Genomic DNA, 22,392 nt, shown 5'->3' with positions numbered 1-22,392 from the left:
TCTAATTTAATTTAATTCTTCTGATTATTTTGGGGGCCTTGTTTAAACTTGATACAGCACTTGTGGCTCAAAGAGCAAATAGTGTTGCGTCATGACAGATGGTAGCTACACCTGTGATAAACATAGCGCAGCATGTAGAGGTGTTGAATCACTATGTTGTATACCTGAAACTAATGTAACATCGTGTGTCAACTATACTCAAAAAGAAAAAGAGCAAATAATGGAATTTTAAAAAGCTACTTCTAAAAAAATTAAGCTATTTTCAGTAAAAGAAAGCTGGGGGAATGATAGGCTATTGGGGAAAGCTTTGTTGAGGAGGTGGCATATGATCTGTGTCACAAAAAAATAAGAAAGAATTCACCAGGTGCCAATAGAGGTAAAGGGCATTACACACCAAACAACCAGCATGTGTGAAAGCATGGAGGCAAGTAGGAGTGGAGTGTGTACATAGTAGGCACCAAGTGATGAGTGAATGAACAGATGGGTGGGTTTGTGTACGGTAAATAGTAACTGGAGTGTAGGGTGCATAAAGGGGGTGGAGAAGGTTAAAATGAGAGAATGAAAGGCTAATTGGATATGGAGATGAGTGAGGAAGAAGCAGAAGAGGTCACCCAGTCTCCTACTTAAATGAGTGGATGTGTCTTGATGCTGTTAAACAAGAAAGCAAACAGAAGGAAGTGAAGGCTCCAGTCCACTCTTTGCTTTTGGACCATTTTGAGCTGAAACAAGACCCGATGCACTGGAATCTGTCCTATTTCCAAAGACCACCAAAAAGATTTTTTATCACTCCTTAGTCACTATGATGCTTTCAACTCCCTCATTAAAATCAGTAAAGTATTCCTTTTCTCTAATTTTTTTTTAATATATGAAATTTATTGTCAAATTGGTTTCCATACAACACCCAGTGCTCATCCCAAAAGGTGCCCTCCTCAATACCCATCACCCACCCTCCCCTCCCTCCCACCCCCCATCAACCCTCAGATTGTTCTCAGTTTTTAACAGTCTCTTATGCTTTGGCTCTCTCCCACTCTAACCTCTTTTTTTTTTTTTTCCTTCCCCTCCCCCATGGGTTTCTGTGAAGTTTCTCAGGATCCACATAAGAGTGAAACCCTATGGTATCTGTCTTTCTCTGTATGGCTTATTTCACTTAGCATCACACTCTCCAGTTCCATCCACGTTGTTACAAAAGGCCATATTTCATTCTTTCTCATTGCCACGTAGTATTCCATTGTGTATATAAACCACAATTTCTTTATCCATTCACCAGTTGATGGACATTTAGGCTCTTTCCATACTGATGCATAGGGGCACTTGTACCCCAATGTTTATAGCAGCACTCCTTTTCTCTAATTTAATACTCTTGTTGCACTTACCTTCATTCCTATAGCTCTGTCTTGTGAGAGGTGGAGAACATTTGGTTGCATATTTGAAGAGGGATATTTCCCAGATTGTTTTTTCTTAACATCTTAAATGTCTCTTTTCAGTGTTCTTCTGATTCAGTCCCCTCCTTAGCATATAATTGTTTGTTTCAGGGATGATCTGATCAGCCCATCAGCCAAAGGCATTATACACATTGAATTTTTAAAAATGCAAAATGTGCTTATTTAGTTCTTATTATACTTTCCTCCGTGTCTCCAATCAATTTTTTCTTTAGTTGTTTCTTTTCTTATATCTGGAAACTTTAAAGGTAATAAAGAAATAAGGATAGCATGGCATAGTAAAAGGTCTCATGAATATTCAGCTTGACGGAAAAGGTTAATGAATGTATTCAAACTTCAAAGGGACTTTCCCCCCACTCACAATAAGTTGTTCTTTACCATGATTAAATTCAAAGAATGAGGAATGTAACTACAAGGAAAGGAGGGTTATAACATATGTGTGTGTGTGTATTCCTGAATAAATGAGGCATTCATTAATGGTATAACCTGAAAGAGGTAGTAACACCTCTGCCTGAGGCACCTTGGTGTGGTGAAAAAGGTATTCTAAGGACTTTAAAGCCGTAGTTTCCCATTGCTTTCATTTAATAGCTATATAATCTTGAGCAAATTACTTTAGCTCTCTGAGCCTAAGTTTCCTTATCTGTAAAATGGAGGTAGCATCTACTTCACAGGATTTTTGTAAGAGTTAAATGGGATAATATATGTGGATGTGCTTTTGTAAACTATAAATGAGTAAAGAAGTTTTATCTGAATAGACATTCATTTGGAATGATTTGAGAGGTTATATATGAGGGATTATGTAAACTTTTAGGGGCACCATCTTTTCCAGAGAGGATTCCAACATCAGATGTTCTTCCTGGGCTAGCTCATCTTCGGAGTCCACGAGAGACTGTTTTTTTTAACCTGTTGCAGTGATCTGGTGACAAAAAGGCCATTTCCGCCTCATAGAGTGAGGTAAGACACAATTTCCAAAAGATTGCCCCATTTTATGTATGTATCATAATATATGTAACCAGTGCCTGAGGGGTATTTATTTGTAGAGTGAAGATGAACAGTGGGGTCAAAGTGTTTCCTGTAACATTATTCCCTCCTGATGGGAGAAATTTAGGTAGAAATTCTGGCCTCCCTATAAGTTGAGGCAGAAACATAGAGAGGAGAAATTCACCCCAATCCTAGAAATATCTTCTACAAATAATGATAATTTTGCCCTTTCCTTTTTTCATTCCAGTGGTGTACTAGAGCCAGTTAGTACCAGCTCTCAAGGGTCAATTATTAAATTTTCAGGAATTTAAAAACTTGTTAAACAGAGCTATTATAAACAAATTATATAAACTTAAAACCAAATAAATTATATTAAAAAACAAAGGTAATACTAAAATTCATCACTTCCTAAGTTTTTTCATTTATATTTTACTAATATCTATGTTCTCAAGGTTATTTACATCTATTGTATCTATATGGTTGTAAAAATTATATGATAGTAACCTAAGGTGTATCCATTCCTAAAACATGTTTAGTGGTTTCAATCATTTCTAGCTGGAAATAGGTCATGGTGGGAGGATTTACACTTTGGAAATTGGCAAATGCTATAGATCAGAGCCCCTCCCAGAGCCATCTGTTAAACACTTACCAACACCCCACTCCTTTAATTCATTTGTCATATGTTTTGGCTGGTACTTGTAGGGCATTCAAACCCCTGTAGGTTTGGGGGTAGTTGACAGTGAAGCTTTGGAATCAGACTTCCCAGATTTGAGTCCATGCTTCACTATTTACTGTGTGATGTTGGGCAAATTACTGATCCTTTCTGTGAAGTTAGAAGAAAGATTACCTACCCCATGCATGATTTTGAAGTTAGAGCACTTATTACCTAAAACGCATGTAGAACAAACAATACCTAACACATAATATGCATAATTATTTTAATTTAGATAAATTTTTTATTTCAAGTTTTTATTTAAATTCTAGTTAGTTAACATATATGGTAAAATTGGTTTCAGATGTAGAATTTAGTATTTCATCACTTACATATAACACCCAAGTGCTCATCACAAGTGCCCTTTTTAAATTATGCCATGAAGCCTCTTTCTAGTCTTATTTTACTAAGGATTTTTAAAGTCAGGTATCGCTGCTGAATTTTATCAAATGTTTTTACATCTCATTGACTAGACACTTTTGATCTTTGACATATTAATATGGTGAGTTTTATTAGTAGAATTCTTCATATAAGAAAAACCTTAAATCCCTGGAATAAATTTCAGTTAGTCATGGTGCACTGTTCTTTGAACACACTAGTGAATTCCATTTGCTAATAATTTGTTTTGCCTATTTCCTTATTAATATAAATTATCTTGGTCAAAATTTTCTTTTGTGTACTTTTTAGGTTTTGGTATCAGTGGTTTTATGACTTTCTAAAAGTAATCAGGAAGCTTTTATTTTTTCTGTTCTTGTAAACAGATTTGGTAGCCTTCAAAAATATCTGATTGCTGCAATATTAGAAAGAACTCACCTAAGGAACTATCAGAGCCTGGCACTATTTTGTCATAGCTCTTTGTCTTCTCTATTTTAATAATTCTCAAATTTGGCTGCACATTGGACTTACTGGGGAACTTTTAAAAATATTGATGACTGAGCCCTCTCAATACATTCTGTTTTAATTGGTCTGATATGCAGCTAGGGCATGGGGACATTTTATTTTATTTATTTATTTTAATTCCAGCATCATTAACATACAGCATTACATTAGTTTAAGGTGTATAATATAGTGATTCAAAAATTCTATACATTACTCAGTTCTCATCATGATAGTGTATTCTTAATCTCCTTCACCTAATTCACTCATTCACCCATCTACGTCCTCTCTGGTAACCATCACTTTGTTCTCTATATTAAGAGTCTGCTTTTTTGTTTGTCTCTTTTTTCTTTGTTTTGTTTCTTCAATTCCACATATGAGTGAAACCATAGGTATTTGTCTTTGTCTGACTGACTTATTTCACTTAGCATTATACCCTCTAGATCCATCTATGTTGTTGCAAATGGCAATATTTCATTCTTTATATGGCTGAATAATATTAATTGTATATATATGCCACATATATACACATCTATACCACATATTTTTTTAAAGTTTAATTTTAATTCCAGTATAGTTAACATACAGTGTTATATTAGTCTTATGTGTACAATATAGTGATTTAACAACTCTGTACATTACTTGGTGCTCATCATGATAAGTGTGCTCTTTAATCCCCATCACCTAATCCACCCATCCCTCCACCCACCTCCCATCTGGTAACCATCAGTTCATTCTCTATAGTTAAGAGTCTGTTTCCTGTCTTCTCTCTCTCTCTCTTTCCCTTTGTTCATTTGTTTTGTTTTTAAATTCCATATATGAGTGAAATCATTGGTATTTGTCTTTCTGTGACTTATTTCACTTAGCATAATACATTCTACATCCCTCCACATTGTTGCAAATGGCAAGATTTCATTCTTTTTGATTGCTGAGTAAATATGCCTCTGTGTGTGTGTGTGTGTGTGTGTGTGTGTGTGTGTGTATCCCACATCTTCATTTTTTAAATTATTTTTAAAGTTTATTTATTTGAGAGACAAAGAGAGCATGAGTGGGGTAGGAGCAGAGATAGAGGGAGAGAGAGAATCCAAGCAGGCTTTGCACTGTCAGTTCAGAGCCCAATGTGGGGCTTGAACTCACAAACCATGAGATCATGACTTGAGCCAAAATCAAGAGTTGGATGCTCAACCACCTGAGCCACCCAGGTACCCCCACATCTTCTTTATCCATTCATCAGTTGATGGCGATTTGGTCTCTTTCCATAATTTGACTAGTGTTGATAATGCTGCTGTAAACATAGGGGTGCATGTGCCCCTTTGAATCTGTATTTTTGTATCCTTTAGGTAAATACCTAGTAGTGCAATTGCTAGGTCATAAGACAATACTATTTTTAATTTTTTGAAGAGCCTCCATACTATTTCCAGAGTGGTTGCACCAGTTTGCATTCCCACCAATAGTGCAAGAGGGATCCTTTTTCTCCACAACCTTGTCAACACTTGTTACTTCTTGTGTTTTTGATTTTAGCCATTCTGACAGGTGTGAGGTGATATCTCAGTGTGATTTTGAATTGCATTTCCTTGATGATGAATGATGTTGAGCATCTTTTCATGTGTCTGTTGGCCATCTGTATGTCTTCTTTGGAGAAATGTCTGTTCATGTCTTTTGCCATGGGAACATTTAAAAACTCTTCAAGTTGGGGCACCTGGGTGGCTCCGTCAGTTAATCGTCCAACTCTTGATTTCGGCTCAGGTCATGATCTCACAGTTCGTGAGTTTGAGCCCTGCATCGGGCTCTGAGCTGACAGTGTAGAGCCTGCTTGGGATTCTCTCTCTGCACCCCCACCCCCACCCCGTGCACTCTCTCTCTCAAAAAATAAATAAATAAACTAAAAAACAAAACAAAACCAAAAAACCCCACAAAAATCTTATAAAAACTCAAGTGACTATCATGTGAAGCTAAGGTTTAGAACAACTGCATTTCATTCCTTTCACTCAGAATATTAGCTTATCTTGATTTCTATCTTTTCTTTAATGAGTTTTAGTGATTTATATTTACCTAGAAAATTATCTTTTCCTCCAGTACATATTTCCCCCTCTGGTCTTCCTTAAGTTAATTTTGTTTATCTGCTTCTAACCTCTACATCAATTTTATCTTTTCTTCTTTCGTTTATGTTTATTCCTTTTTGTTAAATAATGAAACTATTTCAGGCTATTAACTTTCTCTAACAAAAATCTGTGTATAGTACTTATTAATATATGCTACTTTTATTATCAGTACTTTTTAGATAATCTGTAATTACTGTTTGATTTCCTTCTTTGATCTAAGGATTGTTTTCAAAGGGCTTTTTTTCCCTCCATTTTCAAGTAGCTGGGGTTATTTTCATAATCATGTCTAGTTTTATTATTGTCACAGAACCACTTCTGAATTACTTGGCCAGTGCTTCTAAAACATCTGCTTGATATTTTTTAAAATTTTCATTATTGAAGTTCATCTGCTTTATATTAATTGAACATGTGTAATGCCAGGCACTTAAAAAAGGAAAAGCAACTGATTAAATGAGTTTAATAAAAAGAAAAAGAAGTGGCACCAGCTGCCCTTCCATCCATGCAAATTGGTCTCCTAGTTTTGGCCTTCTTGGGAAGGAAGTCCTTGAGACTTGATGCACCAGAATCCCAGATGTGTACTCAGGACTGAGGCCTTCTTCATTGCTTCCCTTACACACCCTTGTTTATCAGAAGCAAGTCTACTCTAAAGTCATTACATTAAGCAGGATCAGCAAACATTTTCTGTAAAGGGCCAAATAGTGAAATATTTTAGGCTTTGTGTGTTGGGTTACTAATATTGCATGAAACATATTTATAATAAAAAGTATTCATTGTCTGAAGAACACATTTAATGAATCATTTTACATTTTTATTTGCTAAATCCGACAACCGTATTTACAGGCTATTTGGTCTCTGGCAACTACTCAGCCCTGCCATTGTAGTGTGAAAACAATTATAAACAATGCATAAGTAAATGGGAGTGGCTGTGTTCCAATTAAACTTTGTTTATAAAAATAGGCAGTGGCCTATATTTAGCTTGGGGGGCCATAATTTGTCCTGCCCTACATTAACCTGGTAGTTTTCAATGTTTAATGTGCATCAGACTCCCATGGAGGTCTTGTATTTTAAATACTGGTTTCTGGACCCCATCCCTGAGTTTGATTCAGTGGCTGAGGTAAGGCCCAACTGTTTGCATTTCTATCAAGTTCTCAGTTAATGCTGCTGGGGGTGATGGTCTTTGGAGCACACTTTGAGTACCACTGCATTATAAGAAATGCCTGTTGCCTTTTTATTCCTAAAATCCACTCAGAGGAACATAGGCCTATTTATTGTTATTTATTCAAAAATTTCACCAATGTTGTAAGACAAAAAATTTAAGTGCTACAATTTAAATATTCTCAAGGCCAGATCTTCCTGATCAGCATTGCTTCCCTAGCACATACGGTACCTTTGGGCTAATTATAAAAAGTCACTCTCTGTCAGGCAAGAACTAGAGGAAAAGGCATCACTTCTCTTGAACTCACACCTCACCAGGGTGCACAGCTTGATAAGCTGAGCACAGGCTAGATTACATAGGCTGGATTTCAGCATTCACTCTTCCCTTCAGGAGCCTTTGTGCAGTGCACAAATGGGACAATGCTCCTGCAGCCTTGCTAATCAGAAGAGTGTTATTTACAATTTATTTATCAAAGAAACACATTTGAAATGTAAAATTTCCAGTAAGAGTTTACTAATTTTCTTGAAGTAAAACAAAAACAAAAACCTCAGCAAACAATATTCTCTTTTATCCACTTGGATTTGACAGACTTTTTTCAGCTTTAATGAGGTCTAATTGACAAAATTATAAGATATTTAAAGCATACAATGGGATGATACACAATATTGGTAAGCAAAATCCCATAAACAAGCTGACCAGCCACTGTGCTCTTTTTCTCCCTCAAGAGAAGAAAATAAACACAATTTTAAGAAATCCCCTCTATACAGAAATTTAAGAATATTAATGCCCAGTGTTAGCATAGTGAACATAGTCTGCACTCTTTGGGATCTTTGGAATTCATTTAAGGTTTCTTTGTACTCTAATATAACAACAGTATTTTACAAATGTTCCATGACCTTTCAAAAAGATACATTCCCTGTATGGAGGCAAGAGAGTTTGAAATATATTTGCTTATAAATGTATGCTTTTTTGTTAATATTATGCATATATTATATGGATTCTCTATATTCTCACTTATCCCCTTGATCTAATGACTTAGGATATAGTATAATACCCATTAGGTCAGGGAGAAAGGTCTCATTAATGATTTTATATCCATGGCACTTAGCACAATATGTGAAACATAGTAGACATTCACTTATCAAATGAATAAATTATTTGGGGCTGCAAAATGGGTTGGAATGCAATTGTTCCCAACTGCCCATTCAAACAAAAGATGAATGTTTATCCTTTATACTTTCTCCCTATTGGAATCCTCCAACCTGGAATCAGTGCTGCATTTCTTCCTGAAGCTATACTTCTCTCCAACTTAAGTTTTGAAGGCAGGTTCTACTCAGACCTTATGTTGATCTTAAAACATAAACTAAAATAGCATAAACTAAAATATTGATGCAGTTTCTCTCTAGGTGGTTGTTTTTATTTACTTAATTTTGCTTTTTTTTGGTATTTTCTAGATGTTCTATAATGAACAGGCATTGCTTTTGTAGTTAAGAGCAGAAAGAAAATGTGCGATTAGAAATATCACTCATTTTTTTTCTCTGACATTTCTACTCTCTGGTTCAAGTTCTACTTATTGACAGCATACAGAAATAGAAAATTCACTCCTCTAGATGGAGATCCCATTAATATTTAAATGGACGTCTCAGATTTCTTGAGTCTTCTTTAAAGTTTCCTTCAAAGCTTTGTCACGTGGTTCCCAGATCTTTCACCATCTTGTTTGTCTCATGAACATAGCCCCATGGATATGGGTAGTCCCAGTGGATAACCATTTAAAACAGAGGTCCAAGAACTGGATACGATATTTTCAGATGCAGCCTGATTCACATAAGGTACAACAGAATCTCCCTCGGTTCATAATATGGTTCCACTAGTACAGCCTACAATAGCACTAGCATTTTCAGTGCCCATGACAATATTGACTCACATAGAATGTACTAAAATTTCTGTCTTTTTCATTCCTTTGTCCCCTTTGTCTTTATACAACTAGGTAGCATCCACACATAGCTGTCTCACCTGTGCTTTTCCTGTCTTCCCTCCTCAAGCAGGCCGCAGATGGTGGACCTAAGGAATGGGAGCACAGTGACAGAGTTTATCCTCGTGGGCTTCGAGCAGAGCTCCTCTTCCACTCGGGCATTGCTCTTTGCCCTCTTCCTAGCCCTCTACAGCCTTGCCATGGCCATGAATGGCCTCATCATCTTCATCACCTGGACAGACCCCAGACTCAACAGCCCCATGTACTTCTTCCTTGGCCATCTGTCCTTCCTGGATGTCTGCTTCATCACCACCACCATCCCACAGATGCTAATCCACCTGGTGGTCAAGAACCACACTGTCTCCTTTGCCTCCTGCTTGACCCAGATGTACCTGGTTTTTGGTGTAGGTGTGGCCGAGTGCATCCTCTTGGCTTTTATGGCCTATGACCGTTACGTTGCTATCTGCCACCCACTCAGCTATGCACACATCATGAGCCGGCAGGTCTGTGTGAGGCTGGTGAGTACTGCCTGGTTCTTTGGGCTGATCAATGGCATTCTGCTTGATTATATGACATTTCGTGGTCCATTCTGTAGAGACAACCACATAGAAAACTTCTTCTGTGAGGCCCCCATAGTGATTGCCCTCTCTTGTGGAGACCCCCAGTTTAGCCTGAAAATGATCTTTGCCGATGCCATCGTGGTGCTGCTCAGCCCCATGGTGCTCATTGTTATCTCCTACGCCCGCATCCTGGCCTCCATCCTTGGCAGAACCTCCTCCTCAGGTCGGGGGAAGACCTTCTCTACTTGTGCCTCCCATCTGACTGTGGTCATCTTTTTCTATACCTCAGCCATGTTCTCTTACATGAATCCTCGCAGCACACACGGCCCTGACAAAGACAAGCCTTTCTCCCTTCTCTACACCATCATCACCCCCATGTGCAACCCCATCATCTATAGTTTTCGAAACAAGGAAGTGAAGGGGGCCATGGTGAGGGCCCTTGGGAGGACCAGCCTGGCCCAGGCAGAATCTATCTAGTGGGAAGACTCCTGGAAGAGAAGTCCCCCCCCACCACCCAAGTCTTGACAATTGGGCAACTCTCCAATGCTGAGAGCCTCCAGGAAAGAGCATTCATAGCTTTCTTTCTACTAGCATCAGTCCTGGAAGATCCTGTTGATGTCTAATGCTCATCTGTCTGATTTCACTTCCAGTATAGATTTATCTTTCCAAATTTCTCTTACTGATACATGTTCATGATTGGAGGGGCGAGTAAAATGAAATGGAAAAGTTTATTCCAAATTTGGGGGAAAGGTAGTAAGCTCTTCAAGAGAAAGACAGTAAGAGGATGACCATTCCATTCTTTGGAGCATTTCTTTCTAGGGCAAAGGCAATTAGCAGGAGCCCCAGCTTTGGGAAAAGAACAGACTGAGAGCCATGAGGGAAACAAAGGGATGTATATAAGTTTGGGAAAAAGCAATGGGTGAGAGAAATGTGTTAAGGGGTATGTAATATTATCCCTATATGGTGGCTACAAAATTCTCCAAGAAAGTTCCCAGAAAAAGTAAGAACTGATGAATAGGATTGTATTACTTCTCCAAGGAAACAAGAGGAGGAGCTATATGCCAAATACATGTGAATTATTAATGGAGAGGTGGGAGGGCAGAGGCAAGAACAGGAAGTCTGAGGGGTGCATCCACATCCCCAGATTGTAAACTGGGAGTGGGAGCTATAGAATGAAATCTTGTAGGGTCAGGGAAGCTTCCAGTGACATCTGCATTTTATAAGAATATAAAAAGAGCACTTTAAGTTATTTGTGTATTTGTTCACTTTTGCTGGAAAAATTTTGTGCCCTGCCTGGACGCATGTTTTTCAATTTAAATATTTCCCTTTTGTTCTTGAAGATTTCTTCCTCTCTCTTGTTTTACTTATAATACACTACATTTCCAAGACTCTGCTCACACCTCTATCTCTTTCTTCCCTGCCCCTATTCAGTTACCTAAAGTCTAGAGCAGGAGTTCTCAGCAGGGATGATTACCTCCCCCAGGAGGTATTTGGCAATATCTGAAGACATTTTTTGGTTGTCATAACAGGAGGAGGGTGTGTGCAACTGGCACCTAGTATGTAGGGGTCGGGGGTGCTGCTGAACATCCTACAATACACAGAACAACCCCCATAATAAAGAATTATGCAACCCAAGAAATCAATAATGCTGAGGTTGAGTAACCCTGGTCAGGAGATAAAGTATTAAAAGGACAGAATGAGGAAGATGATGAGAGGAATTGATATGGGAAAAAAAGAGGCAGGAGGAAACCAAGAATTTAGGATGCAGAATTTTGTCTACAAAGACACTTCTGGTTTACCATGGGCAGGATTTCTGCTGGCACTGCCACGGCAACAATCTATATAAGTAGATGTGATAAAACCTGCTGTAAAACCTCTGTGTTTATCCCTCTCTGAGTCTACCCTTACTCCTCTACTTATCTCAAATTATAGGACTTTTCCTACTCAATCACATCCTTCTGCCTGCCACTAGCATGGACTCCTACTTAAATTCTGCCCATTTCCTCTGTTACTTCCATTCAAACTTCATCCATCCATCAGTGATCTTTCTCTTGTTCCCACCAATCTCACATTCTTGCCTAGCTCAATCCTATCATTCATTGCCTTTGCTCATTTGCATTATGATTCCTGCAAATGCCATTCAGTGCAACCCGTGAAAACCATGTGCCCTCTAATAGGAATACTTCCTAGAATGTCAACATTTTTCTCATTCACCTTATCAATCTCCCTCTTTCATCAATGTGTATATTTCCCCCACCCATATGCTCCTTTCAGATAAAGGATCCACTCTTCCTTTTATGTATGATGGATATTTTCTTTTCCCCTATAGAACTAAATACATACCTTCTCCCTCTGATCTGTGTCCTGGCAGACAGACCTTTGTTTGCTGCCTCAATGGGTTTCGTTGCCTTCTATATCCTGTTGGGCTCAACTAATAAGAGTTACTTAGCAGGATAGAGGAAGTCAGGAGAATTAGTGAGTGAGGCTCTTTATTCTTCTGCTTCTTCCCTGATGTCCCAGAATTACTGTCAGGTGTCCTTCTCCAAAATCTCCCTTTCCTGTTCCCATAAGGTGGTACCTGCTTTCTGCTCTTGAGAGCCTGGGATGCTTCAACATCCCTTTCTGATTCCCCTAATCCTATTCACATCCTGGTAAGCCCCATCATTAGTCCTATTTAAGTATGCCAACCATTTCCTCCCAGAACACTGACTAACAAGTACCAGGCACATATTAGCAACCGTGAATTGAAAATTTTTTCAAAATAGGCCATATACTAGTCAATAAAGCATATCTCAAAACATTTTAGATATGGAATCATACAGATCAAGTTCTCTGACCATGATACAGTTATGTTAGAAATCAGTATCAAAAAGATAACTAGAAGGAAGCCCATATGGTTAGAAATTAAGAAACACAACTCTAATTAACCTACATACCAAAGAATGAAGTATAAGTCTAGTCCAACGTGGAAAGAATAAAAAGCTTGGAAGTTGCTGCTCCCACACTCACCAATAAAAAAGGGTAAACAAACTGAAAGTCACAAGACTTCTTAGATCTATCAGAGAATTGAAGTCACAGGAAAAACCACCACCCCAAAAACTAGGAGACAAGGGAACACAGAAAGTTACAGCTTTCTGGGAGTAGAAGCTGCATCTTGAGCCTGGTCAGAACATTAAAGGAAAATGAACTATTACTAGAGACTGAGCATAGGCTAGCTTCAGAGATAAAAACTACTGAGGTCCTGCCCTCAGAGGAGCTCTCGTAGTTTCATGAGTTTTACTTCCAGCAGCCCCATTGGTTTCTCATGATGAACATCAGGAAATAAACCCCCTGTGCTTCAGCAAGAGGAAGGGAAAAGTTAGCATTTTGAAATAAACCCAGAGAGCACTGTTCTCCCTAACAGTCTCCCCTCAAGGAAAACTATTTTGTGAGAACCTAACAAATCTGGGGGAGGATCCAAGAAAAAAAAGGAAAACTGAGAGGGACCTATGAAGGTTACAGCCCAGGGACAAAGGCTCACTAGGAGACTGAGACCTAATCATAAGACTATGGAATTCTTCCACTCCCCTGTACCTTGCTACCACATCAATAAGGCTGGAGAATTTCAAGGAGTACAGCTGAAAGAGCTGAATCCTCAGACCTTATTTATGAAGGAGTCTCTGGGGAAACAAAAAAACAGCAAATGAGACAAAAACGAGGACACGAGGACATTTTAACCTCTGACACCACAACTACAGCAAACAGTAAACACTGCCTAATGCCTAACACAAAACTTCCCACTAAAGGCCTATTTACCTCAGTTCCTTTTACCCAATACCTCATGTCCAGCTTTCAACAAAAGAATTGATTATAATAAAAATTAGACAATTTTACAAATCCAAAACTTGTAATGAAACTATTTACAATTTTGTGGGATGTACCTAGAGCAATACTTCCTTCTATTAGGAAAAAAAAATAAGTGTTAAAAAGTAATAAATTAAGCTACCAACTTAATCACAGAATAATAGATTATGCAAGGAACATAGAAGGAATAAAAATGCATCATATAATTAATTCAAACAAATCTAAAGATTGATTAAATTGATAGAATAAATTAATAATTTCATAACTGTGGCATGACTGATCAAAAATAAACAGACTTAAACAATACTAAGAATTAAAGGGGCACATAACTGCAGACTTTGCAGAATGAATTATAAGAGGCCTTCTGTTTCTGATATTGGTGGACCATGTAATTTGGACCAACTGTCTCACTAAAAATAGCAAAAGCTGGACATATATTTTAAACTATCCACTTGAAGGCACTAAAGCACTAAAAAAGCAGTGAAGAATTTGGGGGCTGACATCCAGGAACATTCAATCTGCATTTAAGCATGTTTAGAAACAACCAATAAAAGGATTAGTAAAGTGAGTGATATGTCATAAAGAAGATGAAAGAAAGAATAGATAGAGCAAATACATATTTGAAGAGAAAATAGCTGAAATTTTTCCAAAACTGGAAAAGACATCAATCTACAGATTAAAGAGGTCCTAAATACATCAAAAATACATTATTTATAAAAAGAAATACACACATGAGCACACCATTAGAACTTCTGAAAATGAGAGGCAAAGAGAAAAACTTAACAGCTCCCTGAATAAAAAGACAGATTCCCTTCAAAAGAACCACAATTAGATTGACAGCTGTCTTCTTAACAATGAAAGTCAAAATATAAAATTTATTTTATATAAAACTGCATTATGGCAGGCTAGAGAAGGGCTGGAAGTCTAAGAAAGATAACACTCCAGCTAGCTGGAAAAGAACATACATCCACATTGTGAACTGACTGTGGCGGCCATGTGGCAAGGAACTATGGGCAGCCTCTAGGAGTTTATAGCACTGTCTGACTGACACCAGCAAGGAGATAGGTACCTCAGTAGTACAACTGCAAAGAAATGGATTTTGCCGACAAACAGTGAGCTTGGGAGAGGACCCTAAGCCTCAGATGAAATCACAACCTGGTGGCTCCTTAATTTCAGCCTGGTGCAACCCTGAGCAGAATACCCAGCTAACCATACCCAGACTCCTGACCCAAGGAAATTGTAAGATAATAAAATTGTGTTACCTTAAGTCCTTGAATTTGTGGTAATATGCTACATAGCAATTGAAAACTAACACAAGTTTTTAAAATTCTACTATAATACTATGGAAAAGTTTATGACATTAAATCTGCTTCAATAAATAGAAAAGTTCTAGAAAAGATACTATTTTCCAGAAATGACTAAGGGAGAAATAGAAAACATGCACACATTTGTAATCATACAGTAAATCAGTAGTGTAAGATTATTTCCACAAAATTGAAGATGACATAAAGAAATGGAAACACTTTCCATGCTCATGGATTGGAAGAAAAAATATTGTTAAAATGTGCATACTACCCAAAGCAATCTACACATTTAATGCAATCCCTATCAAAATACCAACAGCATTTTTCACAGAACTAGAACAAAAAATCATAAAATGTATATGGAACCACAAGAGATCCTGAATAGCCAAAGCAATCTTGAAAAAAAAAGCAAATCTGGAGGTATCACAATTCTAGACTTCAAGTTATACTACAAAGCAGTAATAATCAAAACACTGGAACTGGCACAAAACTGGAGACATAGATCAATAGAACAGATAGAAAATCTAGAAATAAACCCATAATTATATGGGCAACTAATCTTTGACAAAGTAGGAACGAATATCCAATGGGGAAAAAACTCTTCAACAAATGGTGTTGGGAAAACTGGACAGCTACATGCAAAAGAATGAAACTGGGCCACTTTTTCCTCACCATACAAAAAAATAAATTCAAAATGGATTAAAGATCTAAATGTGAGACCTGAAACCATAAAAATTATGAAGAGAGCACAGACAGTCATTTCTCTGACATCAGCTATAAAAACATTTTTCCAGATATGTTTTCTGAGGGAAGGGAAATAAAAGCAAAAATAAACTATTTGGATTACATCAAAATAAAAAGCTTCTGCACAGCGAAGGAAACAATTGACAAAACTAAAAGGCACCCTACAGAATGGAAGCAGATATATGCAAATGACATAACCAGTAAAGGGTTAGTAACAAAATATACAAAGAACTTATAAAACTCAACAACCCCAAAATGAATAATCCAATTAAAAATGGACAGAACACATGAATAAACATTTTTTCTAAGGAAGACATCCAGATGGGCAACAGACACATGAAAAGATGTTCAACATCACTCATCATCAGGGAAATGCAAATCAAAACTACAATGAGATACCACCCCACACCTGTCAGAATGGGTAACATAAAAAACACAAGAAACTGCAGGTATTGGCAAGGATGTGGAGAAAAAGAAACTCTCTTGCACTGTTGGTGGGAATGCAAACTGCAGCCATTCTGGAAAACAGTTTGGAGTTTCCCCAAAACGTTAAAAAAGAGAACTACCCTACAATCCAGTAATCTCACTACTGGGTATTTACTCAAAAAAGTACAAAAACACTAATTCATAGGGATAGTGCATTGTAGGGAGGATAGATGTAGGGATAATACATGTTTATAGTAGCATTATTTACAATAGCCAAATTATGGGAGCATCCCAAGTGTCCATCAATAGATGAATGGATAAAGAAGATGTGATATATACACAATAGAATATTATTCTGCCATAAAAGAATGAAACCTTGCCACTTGCAACAATATGGATGGAGCTAGAGAGGTTAATGCTAAGTGAAATAAGTGAGTCAGTCAGAGAAAGACAAATACCATATGATTTCACCCATAGGTGGAATTTAAGAAACAAAAAATGAGCAAAGATTTAAAAAAAAAAAAAGGAGAGGCAGATCAAAAAACAGACTCTTCGCTATAGAGAACAAACTAATGGTTACCAGAGGGGAGGTGGGGAGGGATGGGTAAAATAGGCAATGGGGATTAAGGAGTGCACTTCTCATAATGAGCACTGGGTGATGTATCACTATATGGTACTATACGGTACCATCAGTATATGGTACAACTGAAACTAATATAAAACTGTATGTTAACTACCCTGGAATTTAAAATTAAAAAATGTATTTCTATAATATTTCTATAAATAAAGAACCAGACATAGGATTTTAAAGCAAATACTATCAATCAAGGAAAGTTAATCTAATTTTATATAACTGGAAAAAGAGGAAAACACCTCAACTTTTTATTTTTTTTAATATGAAATTTATTGTCAAACTGGTTTCCATACAACACCCAGTGCTCATCCCAACAGGTGCCCTCCTCAATACCCATCACCCACCCTCCCCTCCCTCCCACCCCCCATCAACCCTCAGTTTGTTCTCAGTTTTTAAGAGTCTCTTATGTTTTGGCTCCCTCCCTCTCTAACCTTTTTTTTTTTCCTTCCCCTCCCCCATGGTCTTCTGTTAAGTTTCTCAGGATCCACATAAGAGTGAAAACATATGGTATCTGTCTTTCTCTGTATGACTTATTTCACTTAGCGTAACACTCTCCATTTCCATCCATGTTGCTACATAGTATTCTTTCTCATTGCCACGTACTATTCCATTGTGTATATAAACCACAATTTCTTTATCCATTCATCAGTTGATGGACATTTAGGCTCTTTCCATAATTTGGGTCTTGTTGAAAGTGCTGCTATAAACATGGGGGTACAAGTGCCCCTATGCATCAGTACTCCTGTATCCCTTGGGTAAATTCCTAGCAGTGCTACTGCTGGGTCATAGGGTAGGTCTATTTTTAATTTTTTGAGGAACCTCCACACTGTTTTACAGAGTGGCTGCACCAGTTTGCATTCCCACCAACAGTGCAAGAGGGTTCCCGTTTCTCCACATCCTCGCCAGCATCTATAGTCTCCTGAGTTTTCATTTTAGCCACTCTGACTGGCGTGCACCTCAACTTTTTAAATGATAACTTTGATACCAAAACTTGATGAAGACAAAATAAGCTAATCTCACTCTCAAACATAGTTGGCAAAATTCTCAAATAAAACTGTCTCCTACAATGTATTAAAAATATAATACCTTATATAATGAACAAAATTGGGTTTATTCCAGTAATTCAGAGTTGATTTCACATCAGAAAATGAATTATGTAAATCACTACGTTAACAGACAAGTGAATACCTCATGATTATCTCAATAGATGCAGGAAATGCATCTACTTTGCATTTATACCTGTTTATAACTTAAAAAACAATACTTCTCAGCAGACCAGGAATAGAAATGAACTTCCTTAAGCTATTAAAGTGATTATACACCAAACTGAACAGCAAACATTCTCCTCTAACAGTGAAATATTAAAATTACCTTCAGATCATAAAGAGGGCGAGGTAACCATTATCCCTACTTTTATTCAAGATTATATTGAAGATCCTAGAAAGTACAATAAAACAAGGGAAATAGGTAATTGATATAAGAACTAGAAATGAAAAGGCAAAATTGCCTTCATTTACAATGATATATGATTGTCTTCACAGAAAAACTAAAAGAATGCATAAATAATATATTAAAATTGATATAATTTAACACGGTTACTGGATACAAAATCAATGTACAAAAACTGAATTGCATTTCTATATACCAACAAATTAGAAAATTAAAATTTTAAGATATGATTTTAAATACTATCCAAAATATAAAATATATAGGAATAACTCTAATGAAAAAGGGTAATCCATCATGGAAAGATACATATAAATTTATGGAATGTCATTAGAGAAAATCTAAATAAATGGAAATATATACAGACTTACCTCACATAGCATCAATAGAGTTAACAACTCTTTGCCCTAATGGCTCTTGAAATTATACCACTTTTGGACATCTCTTTTTTTGATTTACAAGTGACCCTTGAACACCAGGGGCCCGAACTGTGCAAGTCCACTTACACATGGATTTTTTTATGGTACATTACTGTAAGTGTATTTCCTCTTCCTAAAACGATTTTCATTTTTACATTTTCTTTAGTTTACTTTATTGTGTGAATACAACATATAATACATACAACATACAAAATGTGTCTTAATCAATTGTAGATGTTATTCATAAGGCTTCCAGTCAATAGTAGGCTATTAGTTGTTAAGTTTTTGGAGGAATTAAAGTTTTATACAGATTTTTGACCACACATGGGGTGGTGCCCCTAACCCCTATGTTGTTCCAGGGTCAACTACAATTATTTTTTCACCCAAATTTGAATTGCATATCATGTTTGGGTTGGAATTCTGTCTTTAAAATGTGAACCAGAAGTTATAGGGAAGTGAGGACACCAATAAGGTTCCTTCTTACAGTATCAATTAATGGTATAGAAATAGCTATAGGGGCGCCTGGGTGGCTCAGTCGGTTAAGCGTCCGCCTTCAGCTCAGGTCATGATCTCGCGGTTTGTGGGTTCAAGCCCCACGTCAGGCTCTGTGCTGACAGCTCAGAGCCTGGAGCCTGATTCAGATTCTGTGTCTCCCTCTCTCTCTGCCCCTCCCCTGCTCACCCTCTCTCTCTGCCTTTCAATAATAAATAAACGTTAAAAACATTTTTTTAAAGAAATAGCTATAAAGAACTTGACAAGTTGGCTTTTTTTTTTAGGAGTTTTTGAATTGGTGTCTGAACAATGTCAGACATCTTGTACTGCAAAGGTCAATATCCTGAAGCTTAGCTTTTGTGACTTATGCTTGAAAATCGTGTCTTCCTCCAAACTGAATTATGTTTCCCAAATGCCCCAATTATATTAGATCTTGTAAGACCTAGACTTGGAGACCACTTGGTTGGTGGTGAGTGGAGACCATCCCACACATTTAGAATGAGTCAGGATGCAAGCATCATAAACTTTAACTTTATAGGACTCCAGGCTCTCCAGGGGTAGAAAGAAGAGCATTAGAGGATTGAGGGGATATGAGGATGACTGAAGTTCTTTGAGTTATGCTGAATCTAATTCAGTACTAGGCAGGCAGGGTTTGGGAAGAACAGTGGGTAGATCAGGGGGAAGAAGTTATTCCAGGGGCGCCTGGGTGACTCAGTTGGTTGAGCGTCCAACCCTTGATTTCGGCTCAAGTCATGATTCCAGGGTCATGGGATCAAGCCCTGTGTTGGGCTCCATACTGAGCATGAAGCCTGCTTAAGACTCTCTATCTCTCCCTCTGCCCCTCTCCCCAATTTGTGTGCGTGCACTCTCTCTCTCTCTCTCTCTAAAATAAAAAAAAAAAGCTAAAAAGAAGGTCATTCCAGATTTGAAGAATGGAAGTGTGATAATGAAGAGGTAGAGGATGGCAGTTAGAAGGGAGGCATGTTATCAAGGAGAGCTTGTGGCTGTTTGTTTAGCACCCTATTGGCAGCATTTAACAAGGTAACTGGAGCAGAGTGGGTACTCAGCCAGTGTTTGTTGTTGTGTTGAATGTAGTGTAATCGTATGAAAGTGAATATTTAATTGGGGGCACAAGTCATCAGAAACCCTAACTAGAAAATTAATGCAAAATAAAATTGGTAGATAAGAGTTAGAGGGCTCCCAGATTTAAAGCTGAAAACACAGGGATAATGATATTTGCTAGGCCCCTTATCTATCAAGTTACCTGGTAAATGGACCAGAACTTCCCTGGGAAAACCTGAGACTAGTCTAGACTTTCCAGGCCACCTGCCATGGACATAGCCTCACGAGGGAGTCTTGGATGGGACTGGTTTGAGACTATCCCTGGGGATCCAGTTAGAATGGTAACACTTCAGGAAGAGATAGTTGGCCTTATTACAGTTGGCTCCCAGCAGTAACCAGTTAGAAGCTCACATCTATGTGCATATGTGCATGCATGCACACCTTGCACATGTGCATTCACAGAAGGATGTCATACTCCCTGTCCTATAAACAAGCAGCTGGTTTGCAGCAAAATTCGCGGTACCCTCACTCTATGCCTGTGGATCCCTCTTCTGGGGCTGAGATCAGCAGAGCCAATGTCATCACCCTCATGTACCAAAGCCCGTGGAGAAGGTCAGTAAATGTACTCACTTCCGCAATGAAAGTTGAGCCTGACTTGGTTGGCATCTATCAGAGATGAATACCCCCTGACTCCCTCAGTGACCACCTGTGTTCAGATCACACCAGGCTCTTCACACAGTGGCCATGAAGGAGAGGCCACTCCATTAACCTCCACCTTGTCTATTTCTCACTTTCTAGATGCCTAGCTCTGTCTCCACTTTTCTAATTCTCTCCAGCTACTCTTTTCTTGGGATCTCCCTCTGAGTCCCCACCAGGCTCTCAGAGTCTGCCCACCAGCCCTCATGGCTTTGACTGAGGGGCTTATGGCTTGGATGTTTCTGGTGGGGCCAGTCTGGTTTGCAAAGACCAGTCTCTAATTGCTGCAGAGAGAAAGACAATCCAGAAGGTCAATCTTGTACTCCTAGAACTTAAGGAAGCAGAATCCAAGTACCTGGCTATTTAGTTTTGATTCCACATGACCAGGGAGCCATGACTAGCTTGCCTGGTCAGTCTCTCAGTCTCTTTTTCCACATTTGGCTTTGGCTTTGGCTTTCTCTCTCTCTCTCTCTCTCTCTCTCTCTCTCTCTCTCTCTCTGTGCTGAGATTTGGGTTCTTAGTTCTCTGTCTCTTGATGTGCTTCTTTATCCCTCCCCTAAAGGTCCACCTATTCATCACTTTTCCACACATACACCATCTTGTCACATGTGCACATTCTTTCCTATTTCACTCTTCTCTATTTCAGTCTCTCTAATTCTTTCTTTGGCTTTAACATTTTTCCTCCTTTTTTGTTTGGTGTGGGTAAGATCTCTCTGCTATACCAGAGATATCCTAGGATATCCTAGTATCCTCCCAGAGGATTACTTTTTCTCCTTTCCTTTTTCAGTCTTCCTCTTTATGCTTGTGCATGTCAGTGTTTTCTGTTTATCTGGCACTTTTCTTTATTGTTCCCTGGAGAAAGAGAGGCTGAGAAGTGACTCAATGATGATCCTTTCCTAGAGATTGTGATACAGAGCTTGGGGTTGATATTTTTTGCAATGTTTCTGGGAGAAGATTAAGAGAAAATGGGACTAAAATATATTAGGGGGAAAAAAACTTAGTTAGATGGAAAGACCCTCCTGACAGGGAGAAGTAGGAACCATTAGGATGGATGAGATCCTTCCCTTTCTCTGAGTTTCTGCAAGTGGGAAACTGGACAGATCTTTACAATATTCCTTCCACATGTGAAGTGAAACCACAAGGAGATGAAGAGGAAACAGAGATCACAACTAATTTTTATTTATTATCTAATCTGTGCCACCCATTAACTGTACATTATTTTAGTTAATCCTTATTTTATAGGAGAAAAAACTTGTGACTCAGCTAGCCAACTCCAAATTATAGTAAGTGACGATGCCAAGGCTGAATTTCAGGTATGCTTGCCTCCAAAGTCCCTGTACTTTACCCCATTAGCCTCTTTGCTTCCCTATAAAGTGATAAGATCAGGTTCTAGATGTAGTTTTTGAATCTCTAAATATATAACTATTCACCTTTTAAAATCATCCATTTCTCAGTCCAGGAATCTTTCTGTGCTTCAGCTTTATATTCTTCTATTCTATTGATACACATCCCCCCTCCCCATCTCTCA

At 38.0% G+C, this 22,392-nt stretch overlaps 2 protein-coding genes across 2 annotated transcripts in view; both read left to right on the top strand.

Annotated features, from left to right (window-relative positions):
- LOC122224483 (olfactory receptor 10AD1-like) overlaps nt 1–22,392 on the top strand; it is a 109,437-nt gene that overhangs the window by 76,036 nt on the left and 11,009 nt on the right. The window contains exon 3 of the mRNA XM_042946371.1: nt 2,251–2,393. The gene's annotated coding sequence lies outside the window, so the exon portion shown is untranslated. The remainder of the gene's footprint in view (nt 1–2,250; nt 2,394–22,392) is intronic.
- On the top strand, nt 9,313–10,355 carry LOC122224484 (olfactory receptor 10AD1). The gene has a single exon (XM_042946372.1). It carries the CDS (start codon nt 9,319–9,321, stop codon nt 10,273–10,275), a length of 957 nt encoding a protein of 318 aa, XP_042802306.1. The 5' UTR covers nt 9,313–9,318; the 3' UTR covers nt 10,276–10,355.

This window comes from Panthera leo, chromosome B4 (assembly GCF_018350215.1).
Source record: "Panthera leo isolate Ple1 chromosome B4, P.leo_Ple1_pat1.1, whole genome shotgun sequence".
Taxonomy (NCBI): domain Eukaryota; kingdom Metazoa; phylum Chordata; class Mammalia; order Carnivora; family Felidae; genus Panthera; species Panthera leo.
Note: the sequence above shows the minus strand (reverse complement) of the source record. Positions and strands in the feature narration are given on the sequence as shown.

Coding starts and splice junctions, on each gene's coding strand:
- LOC122224484 (XM_042946372.1), top strand. CDS start 9,319: ATGGTGGACCTAAGGAATGGGAGCACAGTGACAGAGTTTATCCTCGTG.